Source organism: Ostrea edulis, chromosome 4 (genome assembly GCF_947568905.1).
Source record: "Ostrea edulis chromosome 4, xbOstEdul1.1, whole genome shotgun sequence".
Classification (NCBI taxonomy): domain Eukaryota; kingdom Metazoa; phylum Mollusca; class Bivalvia; order Ostreida; family Ostreidae; genus Ostrea; species Ostrea edulis.
This window is the reverse complement of record NC_079167.1, coordinates 65,319,988-65,338,435: the sequence shown is the minus strand read 5'-3', so window position 1 is coordinate 65,338,435 and position 18,448 is coordinate 65,319,988. Positions and strand designations below refer to the sequence as shown.

The 18,448-nt window shown below is 36.7% G+C and overlaps 3 protein-coding genes across 10 annotated transcripts in view; all 3 read left to right on the top strand.

Moving 5' to 3' along the window:
- LOC125671383 (protein FAM135A-like) overlaps positions 1 to 6,094 on the top strand; it is a 47,608-nt gene extending 41,514 nt beyond the window's left edge. For 7 of the 8 annotated variants that reach the window (XM_056163467.1, XM_048907094.2, XM_048907096.2 and 4 more), the window contains 2 exons: positions 199 to 315; positions 2,894 to 6,094. In XM_056163467.1, the coding sequence (XP_056019442.1) occupies positions 199 to 315; positions 2,894 to 3,099 (323 nt within the window). In that variant the 3' untranslated portion in view covers positions 3,100 to 6,094. Of the gene's footprint in view, positions 1 to 198; positions 316 to 2,673; positions 2,870 to 2,893 lie in introns of those variants that run through there. The other variant, XM_056163466.1, reaches the window with a different exon arrangement.
- A 213-nt stretch (positions 6,095 to 6,307) lies between these two features.
- Positions 6,308 to 8,490, top strand: LOC125671387 (uncharacterized). Its single transcript, XM_048907113.2, has 2 exons — positions 6,308 to 7,263; positions 7,581 to 8,490. The coding sequence occupies exons 1-2, from the start codon at positions 6,588 to 6,590 to the stop codon at positions 8,234 to 8,236; spliced, it is 1,332 nt and encodes a 443-aa protein (XP_048763070.2). The 5' UTR covers positions 6,308 to 6,587; the 3' UTR covers positions 8,237 to 8,490.
- A 7,205-nt stretch (positions 8,491 to 15,695) lies between these two features.
- On the top strand, positions 15,696 to 16,235 carry LOC130053827 (uncharacterized). The gene has a single exon (XM_056161429.1). The coding sequence runs from the start codon at positions 15,696 to 15,698 to the stop codon at positions 16,233 to 16,235; it is 540 nt and encodes a 179-aa protein (XP_056017404.1).
- Positions 16,236 to 18,448: the final 2,213 nt, after the last annotated feature.

The following is an 18,448-nucleotide window of genomic DNA, read 5'->3' as shown; positions in this document are numbered from 1 at the left end:
TAGGATAGAAACAAATTTTCTCCATCTTTGAATTGAATAGAAAAGGATGTATATGTATAAGAAACAGAAGTTTTGGACTTTTACAAACATGCATGTAGTTAGGTAAATTCGTATATCAATTAAATACTATTTATGCCCCCTGTTATGCTAGATTTGTTTACATGAATAACTCGTAATGGTATTTTTTGTCATGAACAGGTTTGGAGCTGTTTCGTCATGTGCTGTTAGTAGGGTCTTCTCAGGATCGCTACGTCCCTTATCACTCGTCCAGGATAGAGATGTGCAAATCAGCTCAGCGAGATAGCTCAGGCATGGGTATGAAATCAATTTTGAAATATTTCAAAAAGACACAGTAAAACTTGTTTAGTGCCACATCAAATTTTTGAATACAATGAAGGGTGGTTTTGTTTTGTTTTGTTTTTTGCAATGAATTTGATGACAAACTAATTTTTTTACCCCAATTGCTTTAAAACATTGTATTTATTTTTTTTATATAACAATTTTCTCTTTTTTTAAAAGAATATTTTTATGTACATGTAATTCATCTACCACATTAGTAGAATGTTATGTTTTTTTACATCCCCCACAACTGATGTTTTAAGCAGTAGTCACACCTCACTGGATAAAGATAACAGAGTCACAATGGGTAACAGAATTGTCAATCCATTTGTCTTCATTCTTTTGCATTTCCTTTTCGTTTCTCTTTGAGCCAACGCATTCCTTGTCCGGCAAAGTCCAGTCTATCTGGTGGAAAGTTTTGGAACATGTTCAAAACTTGAAACGGACACCACTGGATTATATGCGTCATGCGTTTTTTTACCAGTACTGTCCAGTTCACATTTGTTAATGACCGGTGGACATGTGTCACAGCCAGACTACTACTGGATGTACAGCGGGTCAACCGAAAATGTAATGGACACCAACTGCATGTTTACCGACAAGAAACGCATGAAGCTTGCAAATAACTGTTGTCAAACAGATGTCCACAGGACTGGTACAAGTTCAGATACCAACAGACATCATTATGTCACAATTATTTTTATCCGTATGACATCCGTTTATGCAATCTGGTAATCCCATGGGGATCCGGGTTAGAATAGGTCCTCAGTACCCCTTGAGAGGGACGTTAAACAATATTCAATCAATCAATGCAATCTGGTAATCCCGTGGGGATCCGGGTTAGAATAGGTCCTCAGTACCCCTTGAGAGGGACGTTAAACAATATTCAATCAATCAATGCAATCTGGTAAGGTGTGACTGCTTCTTTAGATCCTGATTCTGTAATTCATCTGTTAGAAACCGGTCATAATTATGCATATCTATTTTTAAAAGTGGATCATCATGGGTACCCATCAATTAAAATACCAACAGATATCTCCATGTATTTGTACTATTGGCAGGCAAGCCCTGTTGGAGATCTCAATAATTACACCTATTTGACCTTGTGACCTTGACCATTGAGTTTGACTAAAATTTCAAAACTTTAACCTTGCTCATAACTTTTGAATGATGAGTGTTGGGGTACTCATATTTCATGTTTAAATTCTTTGTGACAAGTTTTTTACCTTGTTTACTAACTCACAAAGACAAATGTCTGGAGAGCTAAGGTCATGTTCCTGATGTTGACATCATACTTTAAGGGAAGAAGTTTAACCTTGGCTATATTTTTTTTTAATCAAAGGGGATATGACTTTGGTATTTCACAAATAGATGTCACAAGACCAGGCCTTTCTTTTAGTGACCTTGGACTTTGAATTTCTTTTCAATAACTTTTGACTTTCATTTAATTAAAGCACACCTAGGTGGGTAGGGCTTTGATATTCTACATATAGATACTTCATGACCAGGCCTTTCTTTTGGTACCAAGACTTTTGAAATTGCGACTTGAGCCTACTTTTCAAAAACTTTAACCTTAGCTATATCTTTGGAACCAAAGAGATATAGTACTTTGATATTCTATACAGTGTAATACTATGTAGATTCCTCAGGACTTTGACCTACTTTTAAAACGTTAACCTTGGCTATATCTTTTGAACCAAGAAGGATAGTGTAAGTAGTCATACTTTCCGGCAAACTATGTTGTCTTCTTGTTATGATATAATGGTGTGTGTGTATATATATATATATATATATATATATATATATATACACATATATATATATATATATATATATATATATATATATATATATATATATACACACACATATTAATGTAAGTTTAATTTGATCAGAATCTTTTTATTGAATCAGTTGATTTCAGGCTCACATAAACTACGCATTCCACAAGTTCTGTCAATTATGTTCTCAGAGTAAAATTTTGCATGAGTAATTACTTGGCAGTGTTTTGTGTTGTATTGTTCTTTATGGTAAATGATCAATTTCATTCATAAACAAAGATGATTATTTGGGGGTAGGAGGGTATTCTATTCTTTATAATTTGCCCTTTTTGTACTGAATTCATTATGAATTGTAGAAATTATTAGCTATACGGATTTAACAAATTATGATTGCAACAAAGTAATTCCACAGTTTAGCACATGAAATCATGGAATTTGAAAACTTGTTAACAATGTAATGAAGTTGATATATCTTTTAGTATATAAGATGTATTTATCTTTGTTTGTACAGGTGCTATATACAGAAAGATGTATTTATCTTTGTTTTGTACAGGTGCTATATACAGTGAGATGTATTTATCTTTGTTTTGTACAGGTACTATATACAGTGAGATGTAGTTATCTTTGTTTTGTATTCTACAGGTGCTATATACAGTGAGATGTATTTATCTTTGTTTTGTATTCTACAGGTGCTATATACAGTGAGATGTATTTATCTTTGTTTTGTACAGGTGCTATATACAGTGAGATGTATTTATCTTTGTTTTGTACAGGTGCTATATACAGTGAGATGGTAGCTAATATTTTGACTCCAGTAGTTAACAACTCCAGATGTAGGCTGATCCGATATGACATATTCCATGCTCTACCAAACACTGCCAACACAATCATAGGACGAGCAGCTCACATAGCAGTTCTGGATTCTGAATTATTCATAGAAAAATTCCTCACAGTAGCAGCCTTAAAATATTTCAAGTGATCAACATGACACTGCTTTGTCAAGTAATGTTATTTGCTGTTGATTATCGATATCTTTTATTTATATGAACGATCATTGAAAAAGTCCCAAAGTCATGTATATTTTTGTCTGTGATATGACTGATATTCAAGTTATATAAGCTACGTAAATGTTCATGTCTTGTCGATGTTTTTACATTTGCATTAAAAACGAAAACAAAAGTATTATTGTTAGGCAAAGATTGACATTTATGACAAATGTGTGTTGATATGTATGCTACATTTTGTATTGATTTGTGCATTATTGAAAAGTTGGGCTACCTTTTTTTATGTCTTGGGCATCAGTAGTTATCATAATATTTTGAGGTTGATATAGAATTAATGTATATTTTCCTTATCATTTATAGCTAATTTAAGCATTGAACTTCTTCTTGGCAACATTTAATATGCTGAATATTTTTTAAAATGTTAATTACATGTATATATCATATATAGTTCAGTGCAATTGATGGCTTAATTAAAAGAAATTGAGTTTGATATGTAATAACGCACAATATTCTGTTCTTAATGCTCAGTGTGAAATTCACCTCTTCATCAAATTGGTTTCTATAAATTTAAAATTCTACTGTTAATAATTTTGAGATTACCATTCATTATCATGCACACATAGCAGATTGTGACATATATTTATTACATTCAATGTTCACTTGTTAATGGATGTTGCACTGTTTTTAGTATTTTATTGCAATATTTATAATGAAATTTCTGAAAGAATTGTAAAATATTTTATCTGAAATATGTCATTGTGCAATGTGCCTTGTATATAAAATAAGCAATGTTACACTGTGATGTAACACAAACATCTATTTAAAGTCGACCAAGTCCTGCTCAAAATGCAGTTGAAGTTTAAGGTAGATTTCTGAACCTTGAATAGACAAAAATTTTTTTTTGATTTGTTGATACATCCCTTTACTCCTGCAAGAACCTCAGTGAATGACACGATGGTTGTTAGATACCTTGAATGTTAATGTATGATAGCAAGTCAAAATTACCTTTCTGTGAACCTCCAACTTGCAGGAGCAGGTATCCCCAAAACTTCTGTTCTTTGAGAATTTTCATAAAAATTTTACAGGAAAAAATCCATTCCCTTCTTAATACTCAAAACTGTTAGTTACAGCATAACATAATAAAGGATATTGGTTAAAAGTTTGTTTATATAAAATCTCTCAAATCTACCAGAAAAAATCATTATTACCTGTATAGATTAAAATTTATTGCTGGTTTTACAGTAAATTATGTAGAAAATCGAATGTTTAAAATCAAAGTTAAATTCTAGCATCAGGTTTTGCTTAGGCCAATCAAAATTAATTGATAGATTGTCATCCCCGCCCGCTCCTCAAAAATAGGGCCCCACCCGAATTTTTTTTTTATATTTTCGCAAAAATTATGATTTCAAACAAACTTGCTTCCCAGTGACATGAGTGAATGATTAAAGTCACAGAATGTTTGTTTGATATCTTCTACCAAGGATTCTTTGAATGTTAACTTGATTAACACTTTGTGTGGTGCCTTTTGTCATCAATATTTTTTCTCGGGGAAATAAAAATAAAAAAATAAAATCCTCCCACCTGCCCCATATTTGTTTGTGACCCTGGATGATAATCTACTAATTAAGTTGAATTGGCCTTAAGTATTTCAATGCGGTATAGAGTCAGTTTTAGAAAGTAGATGTACAATTTTAGCAGGGCGTCATATATTGTACAATTCCATAGCATACTAAAGCAGTTATTTCGTGTTAAATTTAGATGTTTGAGAGTGAAATGATGTTCAATTTGGAAGGCAAAGCAAGATTCTTATTATTTGTACCTAGTAAGTTAATAGTAAAGTTCTGTAAGTTAATAGTTAAGTTCTGTAAGTTAATAGTTAAGTTCTGTAAGTTAATAGTAAGGTTCTGTAAGTTAATAGTAAGGTTCTGTGAGTTAATAGTAAGGTTCTGTAAGTTAATAGTAAAGTTCTGTGAGTTAATAGTAAGGTTCTGTAAGTTAATAGTAAAGTTCTGTAAGTTCATAGTAAAGTTCTGTGAGTTAATAGTAAGGTTCTGTAAGTTCATAGTAAAGTTCTGTGAGTTAATAGTAAGGTTCTGTAAGTTAATAGTAAAGTTCTGTAAGTTCATAGTAAGGTTCTGTGATACTTTTCATTGTGATTATGATTACTGTGCAGAATTAATTGACAACACTGTGTTAATGTTTATACATATATATATATATATATATATATATGATATTTGTTTGTGTATGTTTCATGTTTTTTAGCAAGAAATTAAACAGCATTGAAAATGCAGATGTTGTGCATTAGTGAAGAGTCTCTTTGGCAGTACATGTAGTATGAATCTCCAAAGTTTGAATGGTGTCTGTGTATTTTTCAGTTTCACATTTCATATTCGGATACAGCTGGCATTGTGTTCGTATTCCTGATTTTGTTTATCATCTATCTATGTGTTTGATATTTATGATTTTGTGACTTATTGATGTTTGTATCAGTTAAAAAAAAAGTTTCACAATACATAATATTATGCTGTTTATCATATCAAAAACGTTTGGCTTTAACATTGTGTTGTGAATATTCTACCACAACAAACATTCCCTGCATAATGCTGGTGTATTGTGTGTGTACTTGTGTAACTATGCAGTTTCTAAGCAGTTCGACAAAAGTGCATTGATGCTCTGTATTGACTTATAAATTCAGTGACAGACAGCTTTTAATTTGTTAATGACAATTTCTTCTCTTACTTTGTCTGACATTTTTTTTCCCAGTATAATTTTCAGTTTGTGCAATGCATTGATATGACTTTTAATGGGTTTAAACAGTGGTATTTATGTAGTTCAGTAAGATATTTGAACAATGTTAGCCAGCATACGTGTGTATGAATTTTTTACATGGAGGAACCTTGACGTGTAAGATTGTATCATTAACATTTTATATGAATATGAGAAGAGAAATGAAAGTTGCTGTTCTTTTGTTTTCTTTGCTTTTTGTTTTAAAAAAAAAGATATCCCTTTTAGATCTGGATTTGCTAATCAAAGAAGTTGCTTCTCATATACAGCAGGTTTATTTAAGAAATAAGGTATCATTTTAAAATATTTATCAGGATATAAATACGGGTTGGTCACGTGATCAAATTCCATAAAGCCCGAAATTTGATCATGTACCAACCCGTATTTATATCCCGATAAATATTTTAAAATGATACCTTATTTATGGAACGCCACATCTGTCTTAAGGCTACAAAATACGCATCATACTGTCATAACATACATTGTTATACACCTTAATTTTTTCCCTACATAAAACTAATACAATCTAAAACGAACATTTCAACTGTTAAATCAACTCTCACACTCGTGGTCTATTGACCGGTCAATAGTTTTCGAACTGTTGACCGGGCAATAGTCTGCTCTATTTCTATTGGCTACGCAAGTCACGTGATTATCAGTCTGCTGTTTTTACATAATGGCGAGGTTTACTAATTTTAGTGATGATGAGATACAGACTCTATTAGATCAAACGGAAAGCAGGAATACGAAAAATGTTATCAACGTTGCGAAAAATATTTTTGAACAATATATCAACGAAATGCTTCAACGGAATTACGATGATATACAAGATATACCTGCCGAAGAATTGGCTCTTGTTCTGAAGAAATTTTATTGTAACGTCAGAAATCGCAATGGAGGGCCTTATGCTAAGAAAACAATGATTTCTCTCAGGTACGGTTTACAGAAAACATTTGAAAAAACGCACAAATTTGACATTGTAAATGACGACAGATTCAAGGAGGCCAACAAAATTTTTCATGCTTGTTTGAAAAAGCTGAAAATGGAAAGGGGTGGTGAAAGCAAACATAAGGAAATTATTTCCGAGGAAGATATAAGAAAATTGTATTCAACCGATACTTTATCGACTAAAGACCCTAAATCTCTGCAATTTAAGGTGTTTTTTGAACTGATGATGTTTTTGTGTAACCGCGGAAGGGAAAACCGCCGCAATATGACCAAAGATTTTGTAGTAAACACTGATGCTAGTGGGAGGAGATATGTTGTAAATGTGAAACCAAGGCTCACTAAAAATCACCAGGGTGGAACACATGATGTGGATGATGGTGGTGGTAGGATGTACGAAAAACCAGGTAAGAAACTAGTAAAAATTTATATGAATCAGTGTTATACTTAGGGCCATTTCAACACGTTTCACAGGCGATTGACGTCAGCCTGTCTATTCCATAAAATAGAGATTAACAACATTTTTCCAGATATATATCGTGGCATGTATATTTCACTTGTTGCACACTTGAAACCAATATCAATTTCATTTTGCTTTGTGTGTTCTAGATAGTTATATCATTCAGAAAGTTTTCTGTCTTGTCTTAATCTTATTTTTATGAACTTAATAATTGTAGAGAAGTATTTTTTTTAAAAAACTGATTTTAGTTTAATTTTATTCTAGGAACCCCACACTGCCCTGTTCTAAGCTTCGAGAAATACCTGACGAAATTAAATCCAGGTTGTCATTTCTTATGGCAACGGCCCAAGAGTTTTCAAGCTGAAAGTGAGGATCCATCGATTTGGTATGACAACATGGTTCTGGGCAAGAACTCCCTCGGCCAAATGATGCAGAATATAAGTAAACAAGCAGAACTTTCTAAAGTGTACAGTAATCACTGCATTAGGGCTACCTGCATAACTCTTCTGGATGAAAGTGGGTATGAAGGGAGGCATATTATGACTGTCTCAAAACATAAATCGGAAACAAGTTTAAAACATTACGTCTCAAAAGCACGGGAGAAAAAGAAACGCGAAATGTCTAACGCATTGGCAGAACAAGTAATCCCACAGACAGCACCAGCTCCAGAAGTGATCACTGCTACAAGCTCTGATAATGCGAATTTAGAAAATGTTGACTTTCTAGAAATAGATAGTCAGGAATTAAACAATATGATGGTTTCTGTGCTTGAACAGAATTCAACCGTTGCACAGTCTAACATTCCTGAGCCTAGCACCGTCAATAACCAAATCACGTGCGTTTCGAAAGAAAATGTTTGTCCAAAATACAGTTTTAATAACTGTTCAGTCGTTATTAATGACTATGGTGGAAAAAACTAAAAGTTAAAAAGCTAATGATTACAAACACACCCTGAAATTTCAACCCCAGAATAGAATCAGCTTCTGTAGTTTCTGTTCACGTGGACCTTGTTGTTATATTTACATATATATTGTGAAAATTCATGAATAATAAACGTTAATTGATTTATTTATATCTTCCGATCTTTCATACTTCGGTAATGATATTGGGCATGTTTTCTTTTACACTAGTGGATACGTTGATAAACGTACACAATCAACAAACCATGTGTTAGTAAAACAGCCTAAAAATTAAGGTGTATAACAAAACAGTTATAGACTGGGTCCTCGGACAACAGCTGTTTTGTTTGACCCTCGAACGGATATGTTGCCCTCAGCCTACGGTTTCGGGCTACAGATCCGTCCTCGGGTCAAACAAAACAGCTGTTGTCCTCGAACCCAGTCAATAACTGTATAATATTAAGTCTATTCTTGATATCGTTAGGTCTATTCTTTATATCTTTTAAGTCTACTTGATATGATGTGTAGTGAAAACCTTATCCTATGATGTCAAATCAATGTAATACATTGTCGAATGCGCATAATATTCAGTCTAAAATCTATAACATTTCGTCTAACCTGTATTTCATTAAGTCACATTCATAAACCAGTGGATTCAGACGTTATAAGATTATATCAAAACAACATGGCATACGATCTTTTTAAATAATGACACCAAAACCATATTATATTAAGTCCATCTTTTATATCATTAACCCCACTTGATATGATATGCAGTGAAGAAACTATTATATGATGTCATAACTATACATTATTAAGTCATTTTTGCATGACATGTGATCAAATGTGCAATAATGATGTCAAAACGATATATAATTAATTTTCTTATATCAGTTTGTCGTCTCTATATATTATATACTGTTTTAAATGATGCATACTTGTCCAAATTAGGTTTCATTCTCTTGTTCGTACATTACATAACGCTGCGTTATAATACTCTGTCAAGGTACATTGTAATGCACCGTTTAATGTTGGTTTTGTATATTATGTTTTCCGAATGATTAAAAACTTTCGGAATTTCTCGTACCAAAAGGGCTACGAGAAAAGAATTCTCTATACCTCTGTCAACGCTTTTTACAGAAATCTTGTAAAAGTTTCTAATATCCAACATTTATGTTTTGGAGTAAATATTTAGTCATATTATGAAATGAATTTGGTGCAATTAAATTGATGCTTACTGTAAATTGTTTAAAATCGCTGTTTTATTGTCCTACATGTAATTTTGGAACTACTTCGTAATATGCGCATGAATGTAGGACATTCACGTGGTGGAGATTTAAATGTAAACATGGAATCAAAAGTAAAAAAGGCTGTAAAAATACAATAAAAAATTGTAAAATAAGAGACAAATAACTAAATGGTAAATATGCAGAACTTTATCAGAGTGTCAGTGGGCTATAAAAACAGCCTGATGTATCACATGTTGCCAGAACTTTTAAAGGGAAAGGAAACGAGAATGATTGTTTATATCATGTGATTAACAGGAAAAATCATGCAACTAAAAAAAGTTTATATCTATGCATTTTCTCTGTTTAGCGTGGACAGGACAAAAGAGCGTCCAAAACGACTATGGTGTTTTTCTGATAAAGCAAGACTAGGAAAAAATTATGTTGAAAAAATCCTATGAGAAGAAATTGGCAGAAAAACATTTTTAGAACGAGGTAAGCGAAGATGGGGAAAATGTGGGCTTTCTGAAATTAGCCAATGGGTAGGGGGTGAATTACTTCAAATTTCCCCAAAACTGTAGCAAGTTAACTCAAAACTGTTCATGGTCATCTAGAAAACTGCAGAGAAATGTGAACCCCAAGTGACAATATATGTACATGCATACAAATGCAGAGAATCTATTCACTGAAGTTGTAGTTAATCATCCTGAATAGTCTGGAGAATTAAACATTAAAGAAAAATGTGCGACATTTGAAAAACTATCTAAGAAAACACATAGTCATGTACATAGCACAGGAGTTGTAAATCTCATATCATTCCCGGGGTAGAGGTTCTGACGAAATGTTATAGATTTTGGACTGAATACCATGCGCATTCGACAATGTAATACATTGATTTGACATCATAGGATAGGGTTTCCACTACATATCATATCAAGTAGATTTAAAGATATAAAGAATAGACTTAATGATATAAAGAATAGACCTAACGATATAAAGAATAGACTTAATGATATAAAGAATAGACTTAATGATATCAAGAATAGACTTAATATTGTATGTTATGACAGTATGATGCGTATTTTGTAGCCTTAAGACAGATGTGGTGTTCCATACTTATTACTTATATTTACATTTTTTATCGGTAACATTGCTGAATTGTGTTAACAACACGTTTCCATACATTTCAAATTGTTGACGTCCACAACGAAGCGTCATACATGTTCAAAATGACGACAACACAAAACAAAGTTCCATCAATTGAAGAACTGTCTTCCTCAGATTGGGCGTCAGCGCCAGTTCTTGTAAGGAAAAAGGATGGGAGTGTCCGCTGGTGTATGGACTATACATGTACAGAACCTTGAATAAAGTCAGTTAAAGACACGTACATGTACTCTCTGCCGCTAATAGAGGAGTGTATGGACACCATAGCGGAGAACTGTTGTTTTTCAAAGTTGGACGTCAATGCAGCCTATAGGCAGGTTGAAATCCGTCCAGAAGACCAGAAAAAGACAGCTTTTATTACGAAGTATGGATTATTTGACTTTACAAGGATGGGCTTTGGTCTGTGCAACGCCCCTGCGACCTTCGCTAGAGCCATCAATCTCGTGTTGGACAGATTGAATAGGAAAATTGTTCTAGCATTCCTGGACGATATCTTGGTGTTGGGGGCTTCGGCACAAGCTCATTTACGACAGGTATTTGAGCGGTTCCGAGAGTATGGCTTGAAGTTTAAACCTCGGAAGTGTGAACTGTTCAGAATGAAAGTCGAGTTCTTGTGTAGAACAGTTAACGAGCAAGGAGTCGAGATGGGGGACCAGCACATTGAGGCAGTCCGCGACTGGACTGTGTCATGTGATGTGAAGGGTGTTGAGCGATTTCTAGGATTCGCCAACTACCATCGTAGTTTTATTCCCCAGTTTTCTCATATTGCTGCTCCTTTCTATGCGGTTACAGGAAAAGGTGGTTTTTGGTGGGAAGCCGAGCAACAAGACGCATTTAACAAACTCGTTTGTTCATTGACAACGCCTCTAGTATTAGGAATATTGACCATTCAAGGTCGCTTCATTCTAGACACGGACGCCTTGGATTATGCCGTAGGCGGGGAATTGAGTCAAATTCAGAATGGGAAGGAAAGAACAATCGGCTATGGCAGCACAGTGCTATCAGCAGAACAACAGCGGTACTGTACTACCCGCAAAGAATTGCTGGCGGTAAAAAGTTTACTCGTCAATTCCGCCATTATCTGCTGGGCAGGGAATTCACAGTCAGGACCGATCATCACAGCCTTGTCTGGCTGATGAATTTCAAACATCCGCAGAACCAAATAGCTCGAAGAGCTAAGCCAGTATAACATGCAGACTGTTCACCGTTCAGGGAAACAGCATTTGAACGCTGATGCGTTGTCCTGCGACATAGCCGACACATGCCAGAATTATTCTACTAACGTTCGGATAGAGGATTTGCCTTGCGGTGGATGCAGGTATTTCCGCCGAGTGCACGAACGCTGGCATGAGTTCAACACTGAGATAGACGACGTGATTCCATTATCTCAGGGGTTTCAAGAATTGCCTGTGAGCGGGCAAGTCACTCCGCTGGGGAGGGTAACAGATAGGTCCTGCTCTCAGCCAGGCTATTGTGTCGGACGCAGGGGGTCATGTGCCAATGATAGCAGGTGCCCTGGGGTGCCAAGTTTTGAGATTGCTGTCAGTGGAGTAACACGTTTTAAACCCAAAATAGAGGAACAATGGCCTCATATATGTAAGTTGACTCATGGGGACAGTGTTAATGGAGGTATTTCTTTATCGTCCTACAGCTCTGCAGACATAGGAAGTTAGCAGAAGTTTGAAAGTGCTATAGCGTACCTGAAACAGTATTTAGAGTCTGGGGTTTTACCAACTGAGAGTGACTTGGTGATCTCTAGTCCGGAAGAGAAATGCTATGTTCTGGAGAGAGATTGTTTCCCCCTAGACGAGACTGGAGTTATTTGGCGAGTACCTGAGGACTTGGACATGTCACTTCGGCTGTTAGTTCCGGGAGGTCTGATGTCCGAGGTTATGCACTTGTGTCATGACATTCCGTCGTCTGGTCATCAAGGAATTCGGAGAACTAAGGAACGTTTAAAACAACAATTGCACTGGTGATGGATCGACAATAACATTAAATTACATGTCAGGACTTGTGATATTTGTGCTAGAAACAAAAGGGATTCTTTGCCAAATAGATCAGAATTTAAGAGTTATCAAGCCAGGAGCCCGATGGAGAGGGTACACTTAGACTTTCTCGGTCCACTGCCCCGCACTGAGGGTGGAAATGAGTACATTCTCATGATGATCGATAACTTTACTAAATGGGTAGAGTATATTTCGTTACCTTTCCAAACAGCGGAAGTTACGGCAAGGGCAGCCGTTAATGACCTTTTCTCCAGATTTGGCTATCCCTACGAGATCTTTACAGATCAAGATCGTGACTTTGAAAGCCAGCTTTTCCTCAAGATCTGTACCATACTAGGGATTCACAAAGCCAGGACAAGGCCATACAGACCATCTTACGACGGAGAGGTAGAACGGTATAACCATACAGTGTATGTTGATGGACGCGGTCCGTTGCTATATTGACGGCCAGCCCAAAACGTGGAATAAGTACTCGGGCCAGTTGGCTGAAGCATTGCGGTCGACAGTCAATCGCCACACCGTTTATGCGCCAAATCGACTTATGCTGGGTAGAGAAGTCAACATACCTTCAACTTTAATGTTTACTCCACCTCCTTCGGAGTCTTTTCAAAATGGGGAAGAGGGCGAGGTAGATAGATATGTGCGAGACCTTGAGAAGAATGCACACGGCATTGTTCGACAGAAGTTGAAGACTAAAAAGAAGATGAAAAGGGGTCATGATCTTAAGATTTGAACCTGTAAATTCAAAGTAGGGGATTTGGTTTACTGGCGTCGCAATGCAGGGAAGTAAGTGGAATCTGTCTGGAAAGTCCCGGCATCATAATGGCCAAATCCGACACAGTGTTGGCAGTTAAGTCTCGGAGAAAGGTCAAGGTAATGCTACATGATAAACTTAAAGGTGTGAGTCCCAACAACTCTCGAGATGGTTGTGGTTATATACACAGAAGTTGTCTGGGAAAGACGCCAATTAAGACAGTGGTGGTTCTCTTGTGCCAGAGGTGGCTATTCCGGGGAGACCGCTAGGGAGCACGGGTTCAAGGTCAAGTGCTGTGAACCCGGGGAGTGGGTCTAAGACTACAATAAACCCGAAACCAGCAGAACAATCAGGTCCTTACATGGGTACCAGGAAAGGCTGAATAAGCCTGATTTGTCCAGTATCCCCAAGAGACCAAAATGGAACTAGGGGGACTAGATGGAAACAATATTGTGTTTGTTTAAAGACAAATCAAAAGGGCTTAATGGTTCAATGTAATAGCTGTCTGGATTGGTTTCACCCGGAGTGTGTGGGTATTAGTGAAAATTATTCGAAGTCGGTACCCCAGTATACATGTCCTGAGTGCAGCCCAGTCAATGTGAGCGGTAACTAGAACAAAGGAAGGACATAGTTATCGCAATGATGCGGAACATGTGCAATCATTAGCTAGATGGGTTTTTTTTTTCATCCGAGTTCCCAAAGCTAGGGAAACAGGCCTTTTATCCTGCCATGGTCAAGGGATAACCGTGGTATCCGGATCCGGAATTTTGCCTAACCTGTTCGTGATGGCTGCACAAGAGAATAAGCAAAGCATACCTGTTCCACGATGGAGCGTTCACGACGGAGTCGTGGGCATAATATCAACGTTCGACATCATGTCTGTCCTGTTCTTGTCAGCGCAACTCCTCTGAGACTGCTCAACAGAATTTTGTGAAACTTTTTCGTTGATAAGGACATACTGTGACAGTGTGTAGATGTGCATATTCCCAGGAAATTCTTATTCAATATTTTTTATGTTATGCCCCTTTTGAACTTAGGATTTCGAGCCCGTCTGCCTGTTCTTGTCAGTGCAACTCCTCTGAGATCGCTCAAAAGAATTTCATGAAACTTTGTAGTTAAGAAGCAGTGTTCCCACTGGACCAAAGTTCCCTTTCGCCATTTTTTCGGGGTGCGGCGCGGCGCGATAGTTGGTAAAATGGGTAGTAAAAACCGGGCCGGGCCGGGTCACCTTGGTAATCCGAATTTTCTAGTTTTCTTCGTTACTTTATTTTCGTTTGATGTGAAACTTCTTAATCTGGATGATATATTGGGTCTTCGCTACAAAAATTACGGCATAATTTTGCTTCACTGTGAAAATTTCAATGATTGTTTATTTCAGGTTGGTAAAAAGGGTAGCGAGAAAAAATACACATTTTTCTGTGATTACAACTGATATATGTTACACAACAATGAAACTAGACACAATTTAGATAAATATTATGACAATTTATCACCAAAATGCTGCAGTACCTGTTATGTGACTCTTATATATTTGATATTTACGATTTATTAAAACCCGGGTCAAAAGGAAACCAGACACGGGTAACCCATGGCCGAATATTAAACTTCCAAATAAACTGAAGGTGTTAGCTGTCACTTTCATCTTCGACGCATCCTGAACGTAATTCAGCTTCCCATCAATTACTAATTATGAATGGATATCACTTTCATCTCACAACTACGGTTAATTAATAAAAAACAGTAGCAACTAAATCGGAATAAATAATGCCAGCCCAGGTCAACCCCATCCGGTTTCCTATTGGTCCGGGTTTTGAAAAATCGCCGATAAGTAAAATAAAAGACATTAAAATGGTCAAATAATGCATTAAGTATCAAATTCAACTCTCCATGAATGAAAAAAATGCAAGGTTTTCGGCAGTAGGTGCATAGTTTACAGAAAATATGCAATAATGTGTGTTCTGGTCTCCCTACCCATTTTACCAACCAGATTTTATACAATCATTGCATTCTTTATCTGTAGGTAATATCATGTGTTAAGTTTTGCGCATCATCATTGAACAATCATTGGAGTGGAAGTCCTCCTCTATATCAACTTCATCGACCACGAGAAAGCGTTCGACAGCGTGGACCATGAGACACTGTGGAAGATACTGAGTCACTATGGAGTCCCCGAGAAGCTCGTCTCCCTGATTCGTAACACCTACCAAGGCATGACATGCAGGGTTGCCCATGCTGGCCAGATGTCCGAGAATTTTGAGGTCAAGACAGGAGTTTGATAAGGATGTTTGCTGTCACCATTCCTCTTCCTCTTGGTTATTGACTGGATCATGAGGACTACCACATCAGGCAGGAACAATGGTATACAGTGGACACTCCTGACGCAACTCGACGATCTCGACTTTGCCGATGACCTGGCTCTCCTTTCGCACAACCACAGTCAGATGCAGGACAAAACAACTCACCTTGAAACAACATCAGCAGGAACGGGACTCAAGATCAATTTGAAGAAAACAGAATTGATGAAGATCAACACCACTGTCCAATTACCAGTCACAGTTGGTGGTGATCCCATCATAGGAGTTGAGTCTTTCATCTACCTGGGGAGTGTGATGGACAGACAGGATGGCACAGACCGTGCCATCAAATCAAGAATCGGCAAGGCAAGAGCTGCGTTTACCATACTAAAGAACATATGGGCCTCAAAGAACATCCACATTACTACCAAACTGCGGATCCTCAACTCCAATGTTAAGTCCGTCTTAATGTATGGAGCAGAGACATGGAGATCGACCAAAATCAACCCTGCAGAAGATCCAGACATTTTACAACACCTGTGTGAGGCGCATCTTCAATATCCGATGGCCTGAAAAGATCACAAATGAAGAAATATATAAGAGCAGGGCAGGAACTATTAGACATGCAAATCAGACGGAGGAAGTGAGGGCTGGATTGGACACACCCTAAGGAAGCCACCTTCCAGCACCACACGCCAGGCCCTGATCTGGAACCCGCAGTGCAAGAGAAAGAGGGGACGTCCAAGAAACACCTGGAGGCGTGACTCGGGAGGCAGAATTAAAGGCGCAGGACATGACCTGGCATGACGCCGCAAAAGCAGCCGAGAATCGTGTTCATTGGAGGACTGTCGTCGATGGCCAATGTTCCTAAGTAAGTAAGTGTAATGCCCCTATTGAACTTATATTTTCGAGCCCGTCAGATCACTACCATTCATCATTGAAAATTGAAGGGTTTTTTTCATCAAAATTATTAATAGCTGATATTACTTAGTATGCTATCTGAAGTATTGGGATATTATGTTAAAATCACCCCCTTCCGTGTGTATATATAACAGGGGTGTGATCCTTTGATTGGCTCAATTTTCGAAATAATGAAACACTGAGTTTGATCTAAAATTATATTTTCCATGTTGCGTGAGGTGTTCTCCCTTTTTATACGTCCGTCATTAGACGGGACATATTATGTTATGATGCTGTCCGTGAGTCTGGCTGGCTGGCTGTCATGTCATGTTTTCCGGACTTTTTTTCCGTAACAGATGAAAATATGGTCACAATTTCTCCCTTAAAAAGTGTAAGAATGAGAATGCATTTCAGCTGGATTGGTCCTTCCTTGACTTACTTTACGGCTATAAGTAGGTCAAACAGTTTTTCGGGCTTTTTTCCTTACCGATACTGATATTGCCCTGAAATGCAAGTTCAGTTTGCATTTCAGCTGGTCCATCCTTTGACCTACCTTTGGGCTAAAAATAGGTCAAAGTTTTCCGGACTTTTTTCATTACAGATATCACCCTGATATTTAGTCAAAGGTTTCCTCTTGGAGGAACACAAGTTCAGTTTGCATTTCAGCTAAATTGGTTCATCCTTGACCTACTTTTGGGCTAAAAATAATTCAAACAGCCGGACTTTTTTCATTACGGATACAAATATTGCCCTGATATTTAGTCAAAGGCTTCCTCTCGGAGGAATACAAGTTCAGTTAGCATTTCACCACCTACTGTTGGGCTAAAGATAGGTCAAACAGTTTTCCAGGCTTTTTTTTTCATTACGGGTACAGATATTGCACTGATATTTAGTCAAAGGCTTCCTCTCGGAGGAATACAAGTGCAGTTACATGTAGCATTTCAGCTGGATTGGTGCACTATGAACTATTTTAGGGGTAGAAGTAGGTCAAACAGTTTTCCAGATTTTTTTCAGTATGGTCACAGGTATTGGTCTGAAATTTTGTCAAATCCTCCCTCAGAGAAATACATAATCAGTTCACATTTCAATTTAATTGGTGCACCATAACCTACTTTAGGGCTAAAAGTAGATCAAATGGTTTCCTGGGCTTTTTATCATTCATATATATATATATATATATATATATATATATATATATATATTGCATTGACGTTTTGTCACAACCTCCCTCTCAGAGAAATACATATTAATCAGTTCACAAGTCTGATGAATTAATTGGTGCACCATGACCCACTTTAAGGCTTTTCTATTCTGAATATGTGTTGTATCAATGCAGAGTGCATAATATGCTTTCACGTTGAATTTCACTATCCGATGGGCGTATATTGTACCGTTTGCGGTACTCTTGTTGACCAATTTTTCACTGATTTCTGAGGAATTCAGTCAAAGTCCTGATACAACCCCATATGAATTCGTTAATATATACACATTTTGTTTCTTTAATACTATAAGTAGTTACGTAAGTTAATGGTTTTATCCATTAGACGTATTTAAGCTCAATTCACTCTTCATGTATTTTACCACGAATTGAGTATTGCTAAAGAGTAAATACCTACCTATTTAAGTTTAACACTCAGCTTGCAACGTTTATTCGTATTTTGCACTGCAAAGGTTAAGTAGCTAGCAAAATCAAGCACGATAGCATATTCTTATTTGAAAATTACTCCTCGCCATCTAAATTGTTATAATCAAACCCAGTAACCTTTTTTATTTGTAGCTGGTTATCGGTAGTTTATAGCCTAGATTCCTTGTGGTAGCTGGCTACTAGTAGCTTTTTCTTCTTTTTTTTTTTACTTTCAGTAGCTGGTTTATTTAAGGTGGGTCCT

Bases quoted from the DNA above. Each gene is read 5' to 3' on its own strand.
- LOC130053827 (XM_056161429.1), top strand. From the start codon at position 15,696: ATGAGGACTACCACATCAGGCAGGAACAATGGTATACAGTGGACACTC.
- LOC125671387 (XM_048907113.2), top strand. From the start codon at position 6,588: ATGGCGAGGTTTACTAATTTTAGTGATGATGAGATACAGACTCTATTA. The intron at 7,264-7,580 runs GTAAGAAACTAG...ATTTTATTCTAG, and splicing joins TAGGATGTACGAAAAACCAG to GAACCCCACACTGCCCTGTT.